Source organism: Episyrphus balteatus, chromosome 3 (assembly GCF_945859705.1).
Source record: "Episyrphus balteatus chromosome 3, idEpiBalt1.1, whole genome shotgun sequence".
In the NCBI taxonomy this organism is placed as follows: domain Eukaryota; kingdom Metazoa; phylum Arthropoda; class Insecta; order Diptera; family Syrphidae; genus Episyrphus; species Episyrphus balteatus.
Genome location: NC_079136.1, coordinates 69,262,654 through 69,288,427, shown reverse-complemented (window position 1 = coordinate 69,288,427; position 25,774 = coordinate 69,262,654). Strand labels below are relative to the sequence as shown.

The following is a 25,774-nucleotide window of genomic DNA, read 5'->3' as shown; positions in this document are numbered from 1 at the left end:
TGCATATAATTTCAAATTAAAAAATAAAATTCATGATTTAAAATCAAATCAAAACCAATCACTGTTTTTTACATTTTTTGTGTAAAAAACCGTAAAAATTAGTAAATAATGTGTAAAAAAAATGTAAAAAACGTAAAAAATGGTATAAAACAGAAAAAAACTTAAAAAACACATTTATTTTGTTAGCTTGCCATTCGAAGTACATAATAGCTGCGTTCCTTTGGAAATATTTATCAACTTTTTAGTAGGGGAGAGTGGGGCACATTTGAACACTTTTTGCTCTCGAAGCTTCTTGAACGAAATATGTTCGATTTCTTGATCCGTAAAGTTTACTAACATTGAACAGTAACATTGAACTTCGATTTCAAAGAACATTTGGTTAGTTGAACAAATTATTTATATTGAATTTTGATGTTTTAAAAATATAGGCTCTTATGTTCAAAAGTGCCCCACGAAGGGGCACTTTTGAACAGCAGTATTAGTTTCGTTGTAATGAATAAATAATACTTAACTTTTTATTAGTTTTTTAATAAGAACATACAAAAACTCCAAATTGATTATTATATCATATCCAATTAACCAACAAATAATAAAAACTCAGAAAAAAATAACATTAAAATGTATACTATAGTTATCAGTTTATCACAATTATAAGTTCAAAAGAAAAACAAAAACCAAGAAAAATTCATTTAAAATATATGTTAGAAAAATGGTATTCATACCATTTATGCTTCTCAGAGTAAAATAGATTTATTTTGCGATCTAAATCGCATTTAGATTTAAATATTAAATCTAAATGCTAACAAAGCGGATGTTCTTCATGTACCAGAAGCATTAATTGGTGTAGGTAGCTTGACTTTAATTTCTATAACGCTTAAGCGGTATATAATCGAGTTCTCATCGAGAAAATTCTAGCAGAACTTGAAGAATTCAGGCATTTTTTTAATTCTCCAAATATGTTATGTACATATTCCCATTTTTTCTTTAATTTTGGCCACAAATGCTAGCTTCATTATTTTTTTTATAAGAACATTACGATTTATTAAATAAAACACATTCAAATGTCCTTAAAATGTCTGATACAAACTGCTCGGGGCGGTTTTGAACATGTTCAAAAGTGCCCCACCATACTTGTTCAAAACTGCCCCAACTGTGTCAACGACATAAAATTTTGAATAAATATTTAACATTAATATATTCATTCAAAAATTCATCGTCAATTAGTTTAAAATTCATTAACCATTAACAAAAATTGTATTGCGTTTTGAAATCAAGTACCAATTTTTTTTTAAACTCTTACAACTAAAAAACTGAAATAATGCAAAACCACTATAAAAATCACCTTCCACCTATAAATCTGAAAGTCAGCCGAGATAACGATGGAAAGTCATTGACATTTAAGGATATCGTGTTGACGGGTTCAAATATCGAAATGCTTCTAAAAAAGATTGATATGCTAAAATTTTATATGCAGTGTTCAAATGTGCCCCGTGTTCAAAACTGCCCCACTCTCCCCTACTTAAAGCTGCTTTGAATTACTTTTTCAGTATAGCAAAGTAGTTCAAAGTAGTTTTAAGTACTAAAAAGTAGATAAATATTTCCAAAGGAACGCAGCTAATATTTTGTATAGAACACTTCATTTTGCGGCATTGAATTCTAATAAACAAAGTCATTAATGGTCTTATTTTTCTAGAGCATAAATGAGAATTTCGCTAATAATCTCATTTGAAACAAATTTCCTTTACGATTTTACATTTAAAATGAACTAATTTGTGAAATTATCTCATTTGGGCTCTAGTGAAAACATGCTGCACAGTTCCAGTTCCACAAACAATAAATTTTGAAGCGTTGAATTTTGTGCTCCTCAAATACAATACAACATTTTTTACTCTCTTTTTATATTATTTGTATCAATTTTTCTGCAGCAAAATTCTGACAAATTATAAAATAACTTTAACTTTCTTCTTAGAAACTTGTCAGGAGAGAGCATTGAAGTATGTCATATTTTTAAGTAAAAAAGTGGACTAATTGAAAAATGTGATGTTTTAGAACCACGACTGAAATAAAACGCGGTAAGATTTCCAAATTAGCTTTGAGGTTATTAAATTTGGCCGTTTCATCAACCCAAACTGCCCAAAATTTAAATTTGCTGCAAGTAAATTAACATTTAAAGCCTAGTACGCTGCTGATGCGAAACGAAATTTTCCATAACGAAATCTTGAACGAAATTAAATTTGTTTTGTATTGGGTTTTAAACTTATTTTCTGATGTTTTTTCTTGAATCTTTTTATTTGTATTTTCATAATTTTTACTTTGCTATAATACCCGATGGTATTTTTTTTTTTTTTGTTAACATGAGAGCTGTTGACTTTGGAGACTTCCAAATTTTTCGTTTCGCTTCAGCAGCGTACGAGGAAAATAATTCACATTAATTTAAATGAAATTAAATAAGTAAAAGTAGTTGAAAAAATCATAAAAAGAACCTTTTGTTTTGGTTTTCTAAAGAAATTTAATATTTTACCATTTTTTAATTAAATTTTAATTTTTAAGTTTTTTAAAACCGAGTTTTTTACATGTAAGAAAACCTGTAAAAAACTCGATTTAAAAACCGGCACAACACTGAAACCAATTGAAAAAGAAAGTTTTTTTTTGTTTTTGTAGTTTTTATTTTTTTTTTTAATTTCTATAACACATGTATTGAAGAGCTATACAAGCTCTCCCGAAGCGCAGATGCCATCTTGAAGTTTGGCAATCGGGTTTAATGTTGGAATTTTGTTTCTTCACTTATTTTGTGATGTTTTTTCTTGAATTTATTTATTTGTATTTTTATTATTTTGACTTTGATATAATACTCAATGGTATTTTTTCGTTAACATATTCACTGTTGACTTGGGAGACTTAAAATTTGTTCGCTTCAGCTGTGTGCTAGGCTTTAACTTCATTTACCACTTCTTGCAAAAGTTAAATTAATTTTGTTAATTTTGTTTTGTGAGAAAAAGTATTCTTCTATTCTATTCTTCGAGAAATTTTAAGTTGAAGTCAAGTTTTTGACTCCAAATTCAAGCTGTGTAAAATCTTCGTTAAACGTGGTAAATGTGTCAAAATTTTGTATGGATTTGACAGTTAAGAGGGGATGTACCGTCACATAAACGGTTCAACGTTTATAAATTGGTGGATAACTTTCATATTTGTAAATATAATTGAATGAAATAAATTTAATTATTTAGTTAATAAAGAAGGCTTAAAGCATTCGACCTTATAATTTCTAAATTTGAGCCTTACTAAATAATAAAATTTATTTCATTCAATTATCTTTACAAATGTGAAAGTTATCCACCAATTTATAAACGTTGAGCCGTTTATGTGACGGTGCATCCCAATTTAATTTACCAAGTTAACCATTTTACAAGGTTTACCTAGAGTTTACAGCGTTGCATGAATACCGCAAGAGATTTTTTTTCTCAAAATAAAAGATCTTTTAAAATGCGAGATTTTATGATGCGGGGTTTAAAAAAGTTAGATTTTGTTTTAAGTGGTTTTAGTCTGCGTTCAATCGTAGCGCTCCTTTACAAACTAATTTACTTGAACACTGTCATAACTCAATAAAACTAGTTTTTCAGGAAACGAGTTTTAAATTTAGTATCGATTTATTTTTATATTTTAAAAGTTAGTTTTTAAAACAAAACTAGTGCTCCTTCTCCGTCAGTTTTTATGCCGGGTTTTCCAGTTTTTAAGATTTAGACAGAAAGGGTATTCGCTATGAGGTTACCACAAAATGTTTTGCAGTTATATTAAATTTTATTTTAATGTTAACATATTTTTTTAAACCAAGTTTATCTGAGACCTAGAGGCTGGTATTAGTACAGACGTGGTTCAGTCTTGGTTCAAGTTTAAAGCCAAGTTTTTTTTCAAGTTTTTAAGATTTAGTCGGATACGGTGTAGTTCAACTCAGTACAAGTTCAAGTATCAACTTGGCTATTTTAACATACCTATACGAGAACTTTATACCAAAACCAAAAGTAAACCTATAAAAACAAAGGCTATACCATATCGCTTAAAGAAAATAAAAACTTCTGAAGCCCTTTATTTCCTTCAAAATTTAATGGAGGCTCAATAAATTGGCCCTTAAATAGGTATAATAAAACAATCCTTTTTTTTTTTTCAATAAATATATAGATGTTGTATATTTACAAAGTATACCGAATTTGTTTTTTTTTTCTTTTAACAATAATTTCTTAAACTATAAATTTTGTATTAATATTATTAATAATAATTATGTAAATGACAACGTGCGTATGTGTGAAGTTAAAACTAAATATTTTTTTATTATAAATACTTAAAATTAAATATATGTTAGTTTACAGTATTTTTTTTTTAAATATAAAGAAGTCGATGCAACAAGAAACCGAAAAAAATAGTTAATAATAAAAAAAAATCAGTTAAAAAATGGTAAATTTTGCGTCTGGGGAAGTTTTTTTTTTTGTTCATCAATTTTAAACAAATTTAGAAGAACTTTTTAATGCTTTAAGCCTAATCCTAGTGAACAAACTCATTAGCTATAAAATGTTGTGGTTCAACAATCACGCTAGTATATTGTGGCGGGTTAACATTTTTAAAACTATCACCAAACGTACTTTCAACGGGATGATGTGTCTGTTGTTGTTGTTGTTGAGCGTGATGTGCGGCATGATTATGATGATTCGTTTGCAAATCACCATTGTTGTGATGATTACTTTGAAGTTGATGATGGTGATGATGATTATGATGATTGTGGTGGGGATTCGAACTATTGTCTGAGAAATAGTTTAGCTCGAAATTGTGACTTAAATCACTATAAGTAGTATGCGGGGATGTATCATTAATAATGGAGGCATTTCCGGTTGACATCTGGCGTTCACTTTCCGAACTACTACTACAACTACTCGAATTCGCCGAAAACGGTCGAATAATATTCGCATCGACCGAATCGTAATAGTAGTGATTATTATAGTAGTTACTACTAGTAGTGTCGGCGAATTGAATACTTTGATTGATGCTAGAACTAACGTCATGTACAGGTGTAGGATACACCTGGGCGTAGTCAAAGCTTCCTTGAGACAGTCGAGACTGGAAGCACTGTTCAACTTTGGAGGTAGCACTGGGGGTAATGGCGGCTGTTGGTGTCCCCACGGATGCTGGTGTTGTCGAATGGACCACATGCGACGAAATCACCGGGGTGAGTGGTTCACTCTTAACAGCTCCCTGAATTTCATTCAAAACGAACTCCTTTGCTTCCAGTTCACTGAAAAAGTAAACACAATTCAATTTATTATTTACATTTCCGCATGGTGCATGGTTTTATTGTTTTGTTTACTCACCTAAGTACGTAGTTCACACTCACAATACAGTGCGGTCGAGATGAGCGGGTATTGTGAACGACTGTGGCATACGATTGCACCCAGACCCACCCTCCGCCTTTGGTGAGAAATCGATAATATTTGGTGGTAACTTGTCCTTTGAACATCACTACACAAATACAACAAAACGAAATTAGAGGGAATAATTTTTTTTTTAAGGACGAAAAAATTGCTTACGTATTTGATGAGAACATCTCATAGGCAAGGCATCAGCAACGTGAATATATTGATAGAGAGTCTTTTCTATTAAATCCTGGGGCTCGTATCCTGTTAGTTGGGAGACTCTGTAAATAGACATAAAAATACACTATACACTTTGCTATAAAATATCAATTATTTTTATTGTGTTCTTAAATCCTATCTTCCCGTCCAATTGGCTAGAATTCTCTGTGCCAAGAAGGAAAAGAAAAGATAACAAAAGAAATTAAATCCCATCAAATGATGAGGGTAATTGAGTGTGATAATACCGAGCATAAGGTTTTGCTAGATGGTAAAGTATTTATTATTCTTATTTTTGTTGTTGTTTTTAGAGAGGGTGACTATATCGCATCCTTTATAAAGGATACTGGTGGATGCTTGTAAAAAGTAAATAAATATTTGGGCAAGCGTATTGGATTTCCATGAATTTGCATAAGCACAGAGGGGTGGATGTGGAAGAGTTTTATTTTTTTTTTCATTCTCAACATCATGAGCTTAAATTAAGTGGCGACATTTGATTTGAAATGGTACAATGGCAATTTGTGTATAGAATGCAATTGTTTTCAAGTGGTTTTTGGTTGTTTGTGAATTTATTGTACATAGTATTTTGTTTACATTTAAGTACCTAAGGGTTGAACAATAAAACGAAGGATGTACAAGGATGCTCGCAAGCTCTTTATCTAAAACAAAATAGAAGGGGACTCTTGCTCTTCTTAAAAAGATAAAATGAAATTAAAGAAATCGCAGATCTAGTACTAAAATCAACACATGATCTTCTGGTCGAGTAGATAGGAATGTGTAGTTTTTTGTACTAGATTTCTACTCATGAGAAGTCACGAGTAAACTACCACCTCCAGTGGAACAGAGCCACTATTGACAGCAAAAAGAAGAGTTCAATACTAATGGTTATCAGGCTTCCACCAAGCAATTGCAGGAACTGTGCATCTAGCCCGCAACTAAATATCGTCATTAAAATAGACACAACGACAAACTGGTAGTGGATCTCCTCCGAAAAAGCTTAGTGAAGTGCAAGGACGAAGGCTGACTTCATGAAAGATTTTCGGCGTGCGACTGCGATGCCGATTCTGACAGTTCATTAAATTGTGTGTTCTCATATGTAATAAATTTTTTAATAGATTAAAAGGAAATCTCGAGACAAGTTATTAAAAGAGTTAAATTGTTTATTGGTAGCCTTTTATTAAAGCTCAAAATTTTGTTTTAAGCTTCTAGTTAGCTTATAGTTGGCATTAGAGTTTGATTTTTTTTTTAGAAAGGCTCTATATCTGCCAAAACGAGAACCTATTTCGCCTGTCTGATTCTGGCAAACTCAATATTAAAAACCGATGTAATTCGAATTGGTTAAAATATTTCCTAAGAAATTTAGTTTATTCGCATCATCGATTTTTACAGACTTATAGAATAGATTTACCTACAGATTTTCCGTGGAGAGTTTAGTCACCAACGAATTGGTAAGTTAGAATAACAACACAAAAAGGGATAAAAACCCTTGGATTTCGCCCAAGGATAGGCTTTACTGACTGTACAAATTTATATTTTGTTTTTATTTGATACCAGACAGATTACAGACTACAGATTGTTTTATGTTCTCTTTGTTGGGCGCCATTTTGAATCCCAAAATTATTCTTTGTTAGTTTTACACAGTTTTTGGATTTTCAAAATGACTTTGTGTATCACTTGAACTTACAATACTTAAAACAAATCTATTGTGGTGGTACTGTGTTGGGCGCCAATTATTCTACCCGGGAATGAATGGGTTCATTCTATAAAAGGGACTTAATTTATATTTTTGCAGTTTTGTCACCTAAGTTGTGAAATTGTGATAAACAATTCTTTTTCTTTGCTAAGCATTTTTTTTAATACCTGAAATTCAGGAAGAAAAATGAAAAAAACACTACTTCTTCCGAACTTTTCGAATATTTCTGGTGGATTTGCTTTTATGTCGGCGCCACTTTTCAAAAAATAGAAAACAATTTTTTGGTTGAAAAGAAATAAAATCTCAATTCCAATAATAAATCAATAAAAATAGATGAAGTTACATACCTTGCATCCAGAAATATTAGCTTCAAATCCATACTAGCTCGGAACATAAACATATTTTGGTGCAATTTAATTTCAGTTATCGCTGATGATGGCAGTGAATGTCCAACAGCAACTAAACCTAAATTTTGTATGCACCTTTGACCATCTCCATAATCAGGAAATATTCTCGCTTTCAGGTATCCAGAACAGTGTATTACCTTTAAACAAAATATATAAATTAGAATTTTACATTGCATTTTCTTTTGTTTTAATTTTATACCTTAAATCCAGAAGATGTCAGTCCAGCATTTCTCTTAGCTAAAACACATTTCATACGCAGGAAAAATGTTTTTTCAATTTCAATAGTATAAGAACCTCGTTCACCTTGTCCAGAAACATAAGGATTTGGAGTATTTGGTGGTAGGTTGAGTGAGTTAATAAAAACGTCCTTAAAAGAGAAAATATAGTTTTTCAAAGTTTTGTTCAAAAATAGAGATAAAAATGAGAATTTTCTAGGAATTTTTAACTTACGGGATTTTGGTACATATCCGGTCGAAGTGATAAGATAGCATTCATTTCATCTTGGTCGAAATTGTGAATGTATTCGTAAATTGAATTTCCCGTCAGTTCGACCTGAAATTGAAAATTATAATTTGGAATAAATGAGTTGAAGCTTGAAGATAAAATCATGATTTTAAAATATTATAGAAAATTATATTTATTCGAGTTAAAAACTACCATCGTTAGTCGTAAAAGAATAACTTGATAATTCGTTAATTAGTCACAACAAATTTGATTTCTGATACTAGGTATGTAGAGTGTAGGCTTAGCGAAACACGGCTAAGAAAATAAAATGGTTAAATTACCGTAACAAATTTTAAGCAACAAATTAGAAAAAAAAACGCTTTTGAGAATGTTTCCGTCGTTACGGGTGTGACACATTTTAAGAATTATTCACGGATTATAAGGTATTAATTGAATCAAACTTGATTACAAAGAAAATAACAACATGCGTATTAACAAATTAAATAAAACACGTATTAACAAATTGAAATAAAATTTGATGTAATTTTAACAGCTAGTTAAATTGTGTTACGGTTGTGACATTAAAACTGTAATTCAAATAGGAAATCAAATTTCTATTATTATTCTTTTGCAATTGTGTAACTTATTTCTTCAGCAATAAGACATATAACTATAAAAAATGGTGGTTTAGCCCAGCTACGAGATTAAAAAGTAGTAAACGTAACGGGTGTGATATTTGGTTTTTTTTTTAAGAATAAAATTATTTTTTTGATACAAATTGTTATAATTGGATTGATGCGTATTCCTAAATATTTAAAACATTTTTCTCATAAAACTATTTAAAACACCTAAATGAACAATTAATTAACAGGTATCTGTAAAATGTATGCATTTTGAGAACTGTTGGCTTATGCGAAGCACCCTAGAATAACAAAAAATTCCAAACTAGAGTAATTAATTGACAAAAAAAATGATAAAATTTATTGCTGAGTGCTTCAAAAAACGATTGAATCTACACTCTACTTCAGGAATAGCTTTTTTAACTTCCCCAACTCTAGATAATAAATTAACAATGGAGATTCAGTCAGTCAGAATATACTTTAATAATTTGAATATTGAAGTATATTTCACTTTCAATTGGTATAACCTTTTTTACTGCACACGGATAAAAGAAGGTAGAAATACTCGTGTTCTTCCATTTTGTTTTCTCATTATTTTATATTTTTGTTCGAAAAGGACAAAATGCAAATTTATTCATAAAAAAGATCAACTGCGTACCAAAAAAGAATTGGCATGCGATATATACATATAAATAAAATAGTCTGGGAAATAATTTTGAAAACAAAAATTAATTGAAAGCTTGTGGGTTAAAATATAGAGAATACAAGGTTATACACCCGTCATTTTGATGACGTCACACGCATTATATATCGAATGTGAACACCGCCTTACAGATTCAAGGGAGTCATAGTTAAATGTTTTATCTATGGAAAGCAAATATTCAACACACAACCATAGACAAACAATTACCAAGAGTTGAAACTTTCGTATGCTTAATCTATGGAAAATTCATATAAAGATGACATCACAAAAACAGAAAGAGATAGAATGACGAAAACCTCCTTCCTAACTAACAATTTCGCTTCTATTAAGTTTTACAGGTGCAACTGTTGCTTCTATAAAAGTTCTTTAAAGCTTTACATATGCTCTAATAGTTTCTGTAAAGCTTTATAGAAGCCAAATTATAAGATGGGTGATACTTATTTAAATCTGTACTTCATAAAAAAAATTCTCGGACTATTTTCTTGTATAAAATGCATAAATTAATAAAGAATAAAGAACAATCTACACACTTTTCGACTCTAGGTATAGACTTTTTTATAACTTCTTCTCTTACCTGACTCAATCCTAAGTGCACTGAAGCTGTCTCAGATATGTACATAATTTTTCCATCAGGTGCCACTACAAATATAAAACCATCCAAAGTCTGAAGTAGATGAGAGCCAAGTTCTTTTATAGCTGCTCCTCTCTGCATTGGCTGTGATGATCCCCAAGCTTCTCCGAGTCCTATATTATACAAAAATTAAAAAAAAAAACAACAAAGCATTAATAAAAAAAAATTGCATAAATATTATTCCCAATTAATCTCATTTTCATAAAAGAAAAACAACAAAAAAAAAGGGAAATTTGTATTAAACAAAAAATGAATGAATTAGCGAGAACAAAACACAGAATATCCTGGGAAGAAAACAATAGCGCTCGATGACGCAAAAGTGCCACGCCGACATTATTTTCATTCAATGCTTTACTATATACACTGGCACGGTTTATGCGTAAGTATATTAACATAGCACAACACAACCCGCTTAAGTCCTTTAACACAAAAAACACAATGAACAAGGATTGCCAAGGAGGAAGGAATCTCATTTCACTGAGACAAAAAAAATATGTTTTTTCCCACACCATCGCCACTCTCAAACTCCCTGACGAATCCTATTAAAATAATAAAAAGTATAATAATAATTATTATAACAACAAGAATAATAAAGGAAGATGCCAGGACAAAAAAGGACCACCACTCTTGTCATTGTCTTCTGTGTGTTTTATTCGGCGGGGGTTGGCATACGTCTCACGTTCGTCGTCAGCGAATATTCACAATATATGCCACCCCAAAAAAATTATTGTCAAGTCGATGATGACGATGACGAACAACAACAAGGACGTCAAGCTGACTCTTGTGTGTGAATTTAAGGACTTTACCGGTACTAACTTAAAAGGCGTATAGCAATGAAGGTATACAGTCTACAACCAAGAGCTTTCGACTGATATAGTGTGGGTTAGGGTAGATGTATTGCGAAATTGCCCAAAGCGATCTTTGGTTTGTTGTTTTTTTTTAAGGATCTCATTGTGAATGGGTGGATATGTGCATCATGTCAAATGGTGCGAGATTGAAAGGCAACGTACGCTCAATGAACCGATTTAATTGTTCCAATTATTTTCATATGAAGCACGAATTTCACGACAACGACGTCTGTCATTTGAGGTTGTTTTTCTTTTTTTTTTTTTACACAAGCGCATCAAAAGAAAAATCAAAATTAAGGACTAATACACACAATCTTTATTTTTTTTTACTATGTTTAAACAACTTACCATCCGGAAAGACTTGCCGCATTTTAAGGTACGATGTTGTTAATCTTATGATGGACGCCTTGTCCAGTTGCGATGTAATTGCACTTGGCAATGGTAGTAATTTGGCCAATTCGAAAAATTCCGCATTTTCCTTTTCACGACGGGTCCTTGCAGCGTTTTTACTTTTCTCCTTCATTGCACACGTTTTTGCAAGACCTGTAATTGCAAAAAGAAAACCTTTTTTAGTTAAGTTACTAAAAAAATTGAGACTGAAGGGAAAGTTAATTGCAAAAAACGGACACTTAACTAACCAAGAATATTATTTTGGTTATAATCCTTAAGGACTTTTCTTTGAAATTTCATTTCTATTGGAAATTGTTGAAAAAAATATTTCCTGACAGGACATACACACACTCGTCAATCACCTGTTTAAGACTGATGGAATATTCGAAAATGATCGAATAAATAAGGGATTCCTCAATGATGGAACAACGGAAGGAAGGAAGTCGTAAGTATTGTTACCTGTTTACATCCCTCATTTACCATTGGCTATGAAACAGGTTGATTTGTAGAAAACCGAACACTACCTGTTATTTTGATTCTTATGATCCTTAAAAATTCATTCATAAAAATAGAGGTGTGATGGTAATCGATACTGGTGACCTGGAGTCTGGCAAAGTCAATGGTGGTCCGGTACACACAATATTTTATGAATGAATTTGAGGATAACGTTATTCTAATAGGAAAATTAAGATAGTACCTATCCTGATCCTTTCATGTGCGAAAGCCAGTGATTTTTTAAAGTATGGGAAAATAGTATTTTTTGGATGTGTGATAATATAATACAGTCAGTGTTTCGTACGTGATAAAAACATGTGTTGGCTAATAAAATTATAAAACTACATGCGGCATTTTTGAAAAGAAAGGTCAAACGTGAGAAATACAAAAAATTTGCATTTTGAAACAAGGTCGATTATAGCATCACAGTGCCCATTCCAACGGGTTGATATTTTATTTGAATATCCAACTTTTTATGATCACTTCCTTGACGATTGGTGCATCATTTAGTTGAAATGTGCAATAAAGCTAAATTTTAGGAAATTCGTTTTCAATATCTCCTTGTAATATGTTGTGGTAATTTTAAGTGTTGGAAAGTCTAAATCAATAGTTGCATGTCTCAGGCTACGGTTTCCATCAAAGCGTTTTTTGCTTGAACGAGTAAAGGCTTGTTGTATGTTTGTATGAAAAAAAAATCATGTGTGCAATTCACACGTGGTAGAAGTGAAACCTTAAAAAATCATTTTTCTTGCAAAAAAAATAAAATAGAAAAAATCTACCTATTTTTATTCTATCACCTTCAAATAAATGTTTTTTATATGACAACCTATATAAATTTTATATAATCTGAAAGCTTATTGTCTAAGCTCAAAATATATATATCGATCAGGTCTATGAGACATCTACAAAAAGAGCTAGAATTTTTTGAACTCGATGAAATTTCATCAAAAAAAAAACATTTATTTTCATGTTCTCATGCTATTAATTCAATTTTTTTGTTTGACAACCTATACAAAATTTTATACCATGTTTCACCTTTCATATGACGTATAATTTTTCAAAGTCAACCATGTCGAATTTCCAGACTGAGATTACGGTACTTCCTACACTGGTGGCTGGTCATCGGCAACAGATCTCCACAGGTGTTTTGAGATATTTTTTCAATTTTTTTCAATTTAAGATTGTGTAACTTGTAGAGCACGTACCGTTATGTGTAATATATCAAATAAAAGGTTATGTTATCAGCATGTGTATTAAAATTAAATCAAATTTGTATGTGCACTAGATCAAAAGATATAACGTGTGTAGAAAAAGAACATCTTTTTACCGTTACCTCAGAATTTTGAATATGAAATTAATTGAAATTTTGTACAATTATAATTTATTTAATTACCTATCTACAGTACAAATTTCATTCATCTATCTATTAAAACAAAAAAGTTATAACGAGTTGAATGTTCGTGTCGCGTTTTCGTTTCATCTTGTTTCAAATCACTACGATACTAAAGAAGTTTTCACTTCAAAAATCCAAACTGGAACAACAAAGTTTAGGTGAGGAATATTTTTCATACAATTACCCGTACCGCTACCGCATAATATACCCTTCGGTTTGGTCAAGCCTTAAACGACTTCAAGCGATTAATCGCTCAAGCGAGTTCGAAAAAATAGAGTGTCTTATGTGAACAGGTTGAAATCGTTAGAAATAGCGATTTGTAAACTAGTTTCAAAGAAAAAAAAGTAAACAAAAAAACAGCTTCTCTTTATTATTTTCTTCTCTTTTTTTTGACATTTCGGTCTAAGATAAACAACAGATTTTCGAATCCGAATTTTTTCGGGCCGTATGCTCCAGGTCATTGTCGTTTTAGAAAATAAATTCATCTTCCAGACCGACATGCATCAGAGACTCTTCAAAGTTTTAATTTATCAAATCGATGTAAGCATCGGCTGTCATTGTGCTATTGATTTGAACGAGTATCCTTGTTCCCCACTAAATAAGTTCATCGACGCAAAATTTCGGCTTCTATAGCAGGTGAAAAGTCTCCCAAAATCCCCTTATTGGCGGTTAATCAAGAAAAATGTATGTTGATTTGAACTGATGATACATTATTTAAATATAATGCTGTATCGATGCATCGATGCGTGTCGGTAGGCCTCCCTGTTTTGAATTATTCCATGCCTAGGCCTACTGGATGCAGGTGTTGTTGCATTATTGTTTTCTCCAAAAGTTCTTTGGGCCTGCCTTTCTTATGTGGTTGTTTTGGTTTTTGGAGCGTCGGTAGTTCGTCGTATGCTGTTGCCTCTTGAACTGGGTTAACTCTAGTACATTTTACGTTGCGTTTATTCCCTTGGTGTCTTCTTGGTACATGACAGCATAAGCTAGTCGGTCCTCTTGTATTTCATCTAAGAAGGTATTTTTGACCGGAAGGCTTAGGCCCATTTCACACGTAGCAGGGAACCGGGTAAACGGAACGGCTATCCGGTTGCTAGATACACGTTCTTATGGGCACCTTCAAACGAATAAATTTAAAACGTATGAAGAAAAACCGGGCCGGTTAGCCGGTCGCCGGTAACGTGTGAAATGAGCCTTACTCAGATTTTGTTACATTGTCCAACATTGGGAACCGAATTTAAATGGGTCTGTAACTTTTCTTCAAGCAGGTAACACTGGTTCTATCACGTCTAGTTTTTGGGCTATACTCATCTTTATTTTCTTTATTAAGTCTCAAAAACTAATTTTCAATGAAGTTCTTTTTGATGTTTAAACGAAAAAATAAATTTTTCTTTAAAATGTTGCTTTTAAAAATCCAAATCAGAAGTAGCAAACTTGAATTTGGATCAAGGTTAGGTTAGGTTAGGTAGAAATGGCTGTCAGAAAAACGACTGACACACTTAGACCACTTATTTTTCCGTTGTGATACCATGATTTTGCAAGGAAATTCCTCACTAATTAAACCAGTTGGAGCTTTTAATGAAGCGGTGAAGGTTGAAGATGTCAGTATTAATAAGTTCACTTGTATCTTTTAAATTTGGATTAAAAAAACCATTCATTATAATATGTAGGTACTAAGATTTTGAAGTATGTATCATAAATTTCTTTTTGCCATATCTTTGAGAAAAAAATTTATTTTGAAAAAAATGTAAATATATTTAGGACAATAAAATATTGCGTTTTGAAATTGCATAAGAAGATTCAAATGTACCCAAAAAAAACGCGATTTTGACCTGTTCAAATTCAAGTACTTCAAAAACATGACGTGCCAGTGAAATTTTGACTTCGGATTCGGACTCAGCATAAAAATATCCTTTAGAAAAGTATGTTTTGGTTCTAGCTCTATTTTCGTTGCCAACCAGTGAATTAGGGACTGCTTTTATTTGAACAAATTTTTTTGTTTCTCTAAAAAAACCTGTGAAATCTTAAATAACACATCAATTATCCGTAACCTAACTACTATGACGTAGTTGTGTTTAGCTCATATACAACATGTAGGTAAACCATACAAAAATCTATGTCCTCTGAAATTTTTGTTCGGATTCAAAAAATCACAAATAAAATAACAATAAAAATAACAATTGACACCGCTATTAATAACTCCTATTTATCCACCAGCAAATTTATAAACCTGATTCATTATAACAACAAATAATTTATTGTATCTGGCGGAAGGACTGGTGATACCATTTCTCTGAGTAGCTACAATTCTTCCAAACTCTTGCTATACCCACATACAAAATTATATAAATGCCATAAAATATTATTGCCTCTGTATAAAGCAGAATGGAGCAACAGATTTCCTAAATGGTTTCTATCCGCAAAGCATACAACTAATCCGCAATCCTAATGAACAGACATGTTTCTTAGAGAGGTTATGCAAAAGTTGAACATCAACCAACCATATATCCACCCCAAGGATACAAAAAGTCTAGCTGGAACAGTGAATATGGGATAGAAAAAATTGCTGCAATCATAAACTACCTTATGTATTGTTTGATAATTCTTTTATGCTCAATAAACAAATCAAAAGACGCGAATCTACTTAAAAACTCCCTTATAATTGGCCTATATTTGGAGTTGGTCTAATCCCTTATTTGTTAATCTCCCACTGCTATTGCCTACTGTTCTGCTGCACAAGTATCTACAAACTTATCGTCAGAGAGTTCTTGCATTTATGCTGCTGTTATTTAAAGATAAGTTTAATCAAGAGTGTGGGTTTATTTGGTTCGTGGCAGGACCTGACCATCTACAAAGTGTTTACCCTAACCTTCGCATAACGAAGAAGGTGGGTAATTCGATGTCATGTGTTGTACACATTTAACACTTATGGTCGTTTTTCCAAAATACACAACATTTAACATATGGACCGAACTGACGAGAGCGTGAGACTGAATATGCAGTGCGAAGTGAGTGATCTATGGGAATTTCGCGCTGAGAAGAGATATTTGAACAGAGTTGTTTCAAAGATATGTACGATGTACCTGTGAAAATCATCAATTTCAAATTCCAGATTTTTTAAATCAACGAAAGTGTATGCTATTGGAAAATCCCAATCTTCGCGTGAGAAAATTTTAACATCAGAAATAGTTTTGAGAATAAGGAGTAGTAGAAGCCAGGATACCTGCTAGTATGTGATGTTCAGCGCCTTTACGCTCTTTTGGCAGGTTTTATGACCGATTGTTTTGGAACATTGTTTGCGCGAAGCGTGAAACGCCTCAGAATTAGGCAAACTTTAGAAACAATAACACTAATTACTTTTATATGAACTTTTTCAACAAGTATGGTTTTGTTCTATGCACACCATCTCTAACGATTCGGCAATCGTGGGAAAGATTTTTTTCGGTTTTTTTAAATTGTTGCCTTTTAGTCTAAGGAAGAGTGTAGTGAGGATGAATGGAAATTTAGAATCCTTCATAAATCTACCTGTTAGCAAATATTGTTTGTTTATTTATCTTTTTTTTTCTAGAAAAATGGACAAAATATTTGTTTTTGCTAAATTATTCTTATAGGGAAATATTTGATTTAAATGTGGGCTTGGGACCTCTTATTGAAGTACAGATTAAAACTAATTAGATTTAGGAAAAACGTTTTTGACTAAGAGCATTCTCAATCATCGTCTTTCATCAATCTTCTGATATCTAGTTCATTAGTACCTATTTCTTCTTTAATTTTCATTGCGCTTAATCCTGGAAAAATGAAAAGTGGAGTGATTGAGCAAATGCAATTCCGAAGGGATTCAAAGTCTGATAAAGTTTTTATAGAACCAAGTTTGATATGAACCGGTGGGTTCATATCACATGCAGTGCGGTTCAGAGCGCACGGATATGCGCATTAAAATCTGTCTTATGGTATTTCGTTTACTCGCACAGCACATGCCATTTTGAAACTAGCCCATTTTAGCTCATGTTTTTTATAGCCTTAAACCACGATTTTAACACCGGTGAAATTAATTTAAACCATAATCCTTGTAGACAAAGAGAGGACCCTTTCCTGTGGTGTTCCCCGTCATGTTCTTGTTTGTATCCTTTCCGAACTAACAAATCTAGTTGGATTCTATTCAGTTTTATAATGGATCGATGCTGAGAGTTTCATTTTTTGAAATATACAGTAAATAGTGGATTTGGATTTATTTATTTAGCTGTATTTTGTTCTCCAAAGGAAATGAAAGATTTTAAGCTAGATTTTTTAGCTAGGGTATTGGTAGGGGAGAGTGGGGCTAAAAGTAACAGGGATAAGAATTAACAGCTAAAAAAACGATGTTCCTTTCAATATTAAGAAACGCGTAAAGGAGAAAAATGCTCAATTTTTCCATATCTATCGGCACATTTTCTTCAGTTGAAGTTAAGATGACAGGGTGAGAAGTTATACTAGTAGTGTCCAAAAAAAGCATGTTTGTAACTTTTTTTTTTAATTTTATTTTTGGTCTACCTCTTAACCCGAAAAAGATAGAGTGCTAAGTGTTTTTTTGTTATATGCATTTGTGTTTTGGCTCTAATTGCGTGTAAGTGTTATGTCTATATTAGTTTCGCTTTTTATTCAAATTGATTTTGTGTGAAAAATTTCATGCTGGGGCTAGTTGTAACATTTTTCCGGGGCAAGTTGTAACATGCAAAAACCTACCTATAGATTTGTTCACTTGGGTATTTATGATTGCATAAAGTGTGACTCAGATAAAAACTCCTCTTATTATGTATTCATTCGACTTTTTTTACTTTTTACAAGTGAATTGTGATTTTTCGTTTATTTTATTTTTATTTATTTTGCATAATAACAAATGCTGTTTGTTATCAACTAATGTAAACTAATTTTTTGAATAAGTACCAGAGTTCAAACCTTTCTCGGTTTGGAGCATATTTATTCAACTTTCAGGGAAGAAAGATTTACTTTAACGTTCAACGTAACAATTTTTTTCGACTTACCCCATTTTTTTCTTACCTACATAAGAATTTTTTACCTAGTATAATCAACAAACCCTGGATATGAATGCTTGTAAATGAATTTGTATTAATTTTGGAATTGCAAACACATTTTGAACCAACACTTGAATTTATAAAGCTTATAAAACTATTTATGAATTCAATTAATTTTAATTTAAGACTTTAGTCAAATCTTCTCTGAAATCTTGGATTTAATCCCTTTTTTTCAAATCTGCACCAAAATTTCATGACTGAGGTTTGTTTTTATTATTACTAATTAAAATAAATAAATATAAACAAATAAAGTTATTTTTTTCTTATTTTTAGTTCTTGGTACAACCTACCCCGGTGTGTACCCGTATATGGGGTAGGTTGGAACAACACGATTTTTTGTTTGAAGCTTTATTTTTAACATTACCTTTAGGTTTTGAAAAAAAATTGTGATGGATCTTGCAGCTTAAATGTGGTTCTTTTATTTAAAAAAAGTTGGGTTGACTTATTTTTAAATTTGTAGGAGTACCATCGGTTTTAGTAAAAAGTGTTACATTTAGCCCCCTCTCCCCTAAGTGTTTATTAGTGACATAAAATTAAGAGTGAATTTTCAAGGTTATTGCCTTCGTGCATCATGTGGCAATAGTAGTTTTAGGCAAGTACTCAAGACCCTTGAAGACTTGCTGCAAACAGCTTTAAACAAGTTTAGGGCCTAGGGTATAGGAATTGGATTGGATAAATTCTCACCAAGAGGAACTTTTTCTAACTCTATCTAATCGAGCTTAATATATATAGGACTTAATATTGAGGAAGGAGTCAAAAACCCCAATGTGTCACTCCTTTCACGCAAAAAAACTATTGTTGACAAACGGGTTTTTTCTCCTAATATACGGGGTGGTAGTGTGGACAGTATGGTGGACTGCACTTGCTGGAGTTCTAACGAACTTAACAAAATCCAAAGGTCAGCAAGTACTCGTGTGCTGTGCATACGCGGCGCGCTAAGGTCAACTCCTTCGGAAGCCCTCGTCATACTTCTAGAACTCACACCCCTTGACCTATACAGTAACCTCAGATTCATTCCGAATCGTTTAGATTAGTATAGGTAACATACCCCAATTGGTGTTCGAAAATGATTTCAAGGCTTCTTTTCTTTCCAGAACCGTAGCATCTCAGATAATGGCTCTCTACAGTTCAACCATTTTAGTACAACTATATCCATTTTTCAATCTTATATAACTTGTTTAAAAACTCTCATTTTTTTCCCACAATTAAGGAATGCAATCAACCTGTTTACTTGAAGACAATGGATCTTACAGTTCTATCCACTGATATGTAGTTCAAAATCCAAAAAAGCTTTTAACAAGCGGAAATTCGATAGATTAAGGAAGTGCAATCTTGTCATATTTATGTCAAATAGTTTTAGAAACAAATGTGTATAACGGAACCACTGCAGTAGTTGCTAAAGTTGTAAAAACAACTCTTCTAGAGCACATTCCAATTATCGCTATGGTTAGTAGCGTTTTGATAACATAACCTCTTATTACCTTAATTGTTTACAGAATGGAACACTATGATTCTGATCAAGATAATCAAAATCTGTGATCAATGATAGTTTTGATCACGAGAGCTTATTGGTCTGAACTGAACCTACATATTCTCACCTTGGTCACACACAAAATGCGTGAGGTTGACAGTGTAATGGTTTATTTAGCGGCAGGAAGGATGCTGAATGTTTGCCCTTGCTCAGTACAGAAGTTGTCCGCATAATGGTCTGTCATGCCAACGACGGCTATCCATGGCTCCGACTCCCATTAGTACATAACGCAGAGTCTAAATTCGAGTTCCTCCACAGGGGGCATTCATTTTCTCAAGGGTACGTGTGAAAGTGGCCCACTTTTGGCTTCATTGCTCGATTTAAGTTATTGGACTTAAACGAGTTTGTTCAGCACAAAGTCGCATAATGTTTGATATTACCTATACTCTCTGTCTCTATACTTCTCCTTTTAACTTTGTCACAGCCATTAAATTAAAGACTTGTTGGTCTATGTTTACATTATAACATCCTTTCTTGACTAGTGTAGCTCCTACAAAGTTTTGTTAATTCTTTAAAAACTAAAGAAAAATTGAATATTTTCATAACTTCTAATTCAACAAAGAATAGTGTTGATTTTACTCAATCAATTTGTCTAACTTAAAAAGTCAAATAAACTACTGTGTTACTTTCTAACGTCAAAGTTCAAAGACCATTAAAAATCAGGAAAAAAAAACGTTACCACTATTTGACTTCTGAATTCTTTTTTCAAACATTAAAAAAAAAATATCTTTTGTCTGCCCCCAACCGCTAAGGCCGTTGCAACAGCTTCGGTGGCCCTTTTTTAACAAAAAATCATAAATATCTACCTATACTACACCTCTATAACCTTTTATCGGTGCTTATAATAAAACGAACGTGCTGTTTGTCTAGTATCTACCTATAACAAAATGTTAACCTATTTCATTATTATAAAATTTCAATTGTTTTTTTTTATTTTTTTATTTTTTGTTGTTTTGTTTAAGATAAATAAAGAATTCCATCTCTCTCGATTGTTGGTAGATGTTTACGAATATAGAATGAAAACCTTCTTAAATTTATATAAATTTCTTGACTACATACAACACCTCTATAATGCACCTAAAAAACACAATCATATCGAAAATGAGAATGTTTTCCTTTCGAAAATCAATACGAAGTCACGTTTTCGAAAACATCACGTACCAAAGTGAGCGCATTCAGCTCTTTCTTTTCAATGTAAAATTCCACAAAAATAAAATGTTTTAAATTCCACCCATGTTGGTTGGAAAATCGATTTATATTTTCCCAGACACCCAGGTTTTTTATGTGTAGGGTTGGATGGTAAATACCTAGTTGGTATTTACCCAGAAGCAGGTTACACTTTAAACACACATTATAAAGATCGGCGGTTCAAGGCAACTTCCCCAAGTTACTTTTTATTTTGTCATCTGCACCCTCAACCCCAGGAAATAGTAGTTTACCCATTGCAACTATATCACATTTTCTTTTTTTTCTCCTAAGTCTTCTATTGTTTTACTTCTCTGTTGTTCAGGTAAGCCAGACATTTAATCTTTACACTATGAAAAATAAAGGATTTTATTTGCCTTTTTCAGGCGTTTAAATAGACACACACAGCACTAGCAAACAAATAACACACACAAACAAGCAAAGTATATACCTATTAAACGAATCTGATTGGTTGTTATTTTCGTGATATTCCATGAGACAAAACAATACAATAACAAAACGTTTACAGTTAGAAATGTGCATGGAGTTTGTGTTTACACGATGACGGGAAACCTGTTTTGGTGGTTACGTATACGCCCCCTGGTTGCGAGCGAGTATAACCACGCCTTTTTAAGTGTGTGTACATGATGTTACTTTCATTTTGACTGACTCAGCGATTTTCATTCACTGACAGTTTAGGTATAGGTACGTTACGGTAAACTGAATCCATTCGAGAGTATTTTATATTTATAGAGAACTGAATGAGAATCGGAGGCTGTAGTCCGGATATGCGCACTTTGTATTGATTCACGCTGAATTGCCATTTTGGATCAATGTGGGGGTGGCGGGAGTAGAATATTGTTTAATTGGGTAGGTGGGGTGTTGTTGATTATTAATTAAGTATTATTAAAAAGGTAAATTAACTCTGTAGGTGCGTATGCAAATTTACATTTGCATACATTATTTAGGTAGGTTAACAACAGTTAAACAGGAGTTGAATTAGATTTAAGGAAAAAAAAAATATTTAAATTTTAATAATTAATTATAATCTTTAAGTGTCAGTTCAGTGCCCCTGCCCATGGCCAGTGTTGAATAAACTTGAAGCACAAATTCTATTCCTTTATTTTCTCTCGTATTTCAATTATGTTTTTAAAACAAAGTTAGCTGTTCGCATCTAAACCATCAACCGTGAAGGTTAGTAATGGAAGAATTTTTATCAATTTTCTGATGATTTTTTTAACTGAATAAATATCACAGTTCTCCCACTTCCTTCCAAAGTAAAAAAAATCAAATGTCAGATTCATAAAAATTTAATATCTATTTGACGTTTCAAAGAGAAAGAGAGAGCGAGAGATACATATATATTGATGTTTGCTTAAAAGTCCTATTCGCGAAAATTACTGAACTCTATCAGTGAACTTTACGCATTCAACATTTTTTGAATGGAATTATGTTTATCAGCCCTATTCTGCTATTCACGTGATTCTCAGATCCGATTCACACATTCGATTCACTTTCGCTCTACCTTGTCATTCTGCTATCCATCGGGTGAATTATTGCATTATCATGCTTCTATTTGACGTCCTCGTGAACGTCAAATTAATTAAAAAAAAAAAATGGTGACGAAGTAAATTGAAAGAAAAATAAATATTTATTTTGCTTTTTTTTGGCATAAAAAAAAAATAAAAACAACCCATAACATACTTAAAAATACGTACAAATTATGAGAAATTGCATTTTGTTTAATTTAAACGATGGTGAGTTTATCCGCAGCATTTTTTATGCGGATTGCAAATATATATAGTGAGTTCATTCACGTGAATAGTGTAATACCGAACAACATTACCGATATTACCGACGTGGCTTTGGATTCCCCCATGGAGAAAACAGACCACATAGAATTAAGCGGATCGCACCTTAATTTAAGCGGATTTCTGCATGGTTTTTTGCTAAGATGACTTTCACTTTAAACTAAGGTAACATTAAATTAAGGTTACAAGTCACATTAATTTCTTGAATGCGCAAATTAAAAAAAAAAACTGGCATCGGGGATCGAACCTACAACTGTTAGGTTACTAGGCCAGTGCCCTACCACTGTGCTATCTCACTGTTGGAAATGAGTATGATAAACTGCAACTAAATTTAAGGTGTCACTATAATTTTAAAATTTTTATTTATGGTCAGTTTTTTTAAGATGAACGTTCACATTAAAATAAGATGAAGTTCACATTAAATTCAACTGGGTTTAAGTGGAATCACCTTATTTTAACAGGATATCACCTTATTTTAATGTGATACAATTTAATGTGCGCATCATCTTATTTTAAGGTAACACTTTTTTCTCCGTGCCCCGATAAATAGCAGAATAGTAATTGGTGAATTTTTACAGATTATTCCCCCCGATGGATAGCAGAATAGGGCTGTATACCATCAATCAAACACAACAAATTAGGTACTGTTACTGTGCATAAGTTCTCTCCCATCAGTAACATAATATGCTACAAACAAATAAATAAAATGCATTTAAAGAGATTTCCCAATATTAAAAGCTCTTAAGTCTTGTTGAAGTGTAAATATCAATCAATATCAACCTCAATCTTGAATATCTGACCAACGGAATTTAGGATGTTTTGTGTTGTATCTATTTGTTGCTTTCCATAGATAAAACATTCAATGTTGACAAGGGTGTAAGGAGTAAGTTGGTGTTCCCATTCGATTTATAATGCACGTGACATCATCCAAATGGCGGTAATATTATAGGTACCTTGTATTTTGTCTTGATTTTCAATTGGAGTCAAGAATTTTTGTATGACAGACAAGTTGCTATTCACGTATTCACGTAAACGCGGAAAACCCATAGAAACCGTAGAATTTTCTATCGGTAGAAATGAGCTGTCAAAATTTGTATGGGAAAAATATTCCGCAAATCATAGAATTTTATCTCACAAAAATATGAAGCAGAAACCGTAGAAAAAAAAAATCTGATAAACTTTGGGTCTGTTCAATCATCCTATCAAATATCCTATCGGATAGGCTATCTGGGATCTCCGTATCTGGAATATGTTTTTGAACGCGATTTATGTCTTATTATTCAGATAACCAAAAATAAAGCATGTTAATATTGAAAAGAGAATATTATTTTATTTGAGCAAATTGCATTTTTTTTATTGCTGCATAGTATTTGCAAAATTAGCTTGACTTTATTTTTTTAATTGAACAAATTTTATAAGTTCAATTTGACGTTTAACAAACAGCAAAGTAGAAAATTATCTCGTTACGTGAATACCCTTATTGTTCTGCTTTGTATAACAGTTTAAGGATATGCTCTAAGATAAAATGAGAAAGGGCCATAGTCATAGTAGGTAGTTGTTGTTTAACTTAAATAAGAGTTTAGCCAATGCAATTCAAATGGGATAAACTGAAGCAGCTTAAATAGTAAATGACTTATGTCGGTAAGAAGTTTAGTGTGTTTTCGTGGATCGATAACGCAGTTCATCCCGGGGAGTTCACGGATTGAAATTTGATTCGGTTGCGGATCGAGTAGATTCCGGGGCCACTCACTGCGTCTTAGGTAATATGCATGATTACCTTTTGTTCAGTATTTTCTGAGATTTCCTACCAAAAACATTAAAATTTATGAATAAACACTTTATTATAATTAAAAGATGTTTTTAATAGGTTTTTTAACGGTTAAACACTCAAGGGCGGTATTTAACCCACTTCCGCTACATATTATAATTTTTTCGTAATTTCCAAGGTTGTCTTTTTTTTTGTAATATCTTCTTTAGAAAGTATGTACCTACCTCCCATACAAATTTTTCGAGTAATTTCAATTTTGTCGAAAATGGTTTTAACGATTTTGATTAAATTTAATATACAAACATATATTAAATGCTGTAAGAAATGCTAACAAAACTGCGTTTTTAGTTTTCTCAAAAAATGCGGATAATGGAAATATGGTTCCTATTTCCGTTTTTTAAATCACTGATGTCGGCTCTTCCATTAAATCATTAATGGGTAAACCAATTATATATGTAGAGACGGTTTGTATAATAATAAAGGTGAATGTATCCCAGTTGTGCATTTAATTTAAAATGTTTTGCATTTTTGAAATAAGAAAATAGAGTATCCACCCGGTTTTTTTTAGGTTAGGTTGGTAGATAAACTATAAGTTATATATTTTTTAATAAATAAAATTTGTGACACGACATCCGTAACCCAAAGAAGGAGCAAGTTTTAGTGACTAACAACTCTCAACCATTCTTGTATGCGGGTATTAATTTGCAAGAATTGAAGAGACCTACAATTTACCGCCGATTCCGAATTCAGAGATGTATCTACTTTTTCAAGACAAATATACTCTTGGAGGCTTTTACAATTCCTCGGAAGAGGCAGTGCACCTGGAAAAATAGTTTATAATACAGTCAAATAAGGAGAAAAAAGGAGTAAATCTCGGAATGAATGTTAATAGAAATTTTTTTTGCTCAATATCTTCCTTTTGCCATTCTATAACATATCTCAAAAGTCTAGAAAAATCTAATGTCCGCTTGTCGCGATTTCAAGGTCAAATCGCGTAATGGAGATTTTCAAAATTAGCAAAAATAGGCTATGGTATTATATACACATATGATACATGATTTCAAGGTATTTTTTAATGCTGATTCCAAAAAATCTAAAATCAAGACAATCTGACGTCTCTGGAAAAAGTTATACCAGTTTTTCATCTGTCAACCCATATTATTATAACAGT

General features: G+C 32.1%; 1 protein-coding gene across 2 annotated transcripts in view; it reads right to left on the bottom strand.

Annotated features, from left to right (window-relative positions):
• Positions 1-4,498: 4,498 nt before the first annotated feature.
• The window catches only part of LOC129916778 (protein single-minded), a 38,927-nt gene continuing 17,651 nt past the window's right edge, over positions 4,499-25,774 (bottom strand). For both annotated transcript variants that reach the window (XM_055996911.1, XM_055996910.1), the window contains exons 2-9: positions 11,310-11,504; positions 10,057-10,226; positions 8,166-8,267; positions 7,915-8,082; positions 7,656-7,852; positions 5,574-5,680; positions 5,358-5,505; positions 4,499-5,281 (exon numbers count right to left, since the gene is read on the bottom strand). In XM_055996911.1, the coding sequence (XP_055852886.1) occupies positions 4,537-5,281; positions 5,358-5,505; positions 5,574-5,680; positions 7,656-7,852; positions 7,915-8,082; positions 8,166-8,267; positions 10,057-10,226; positions 11,310-11,484 (1,812 nt within the window). In that variant the 5' untranslated portion in view covers positions 11,485-11,504 and the 3' untranslated portion in view covers positions 4,499-4,536. The remainder of the gene's footprint in view (positions 5,282-5,357; positions 5,506-5,573; positions 5,681-7,655; positions 7,853-7,914; positions 8,083-8,165; positions 8,268-10,056; positions 10,227-11,309; positions 11,505-25,774) is intronic.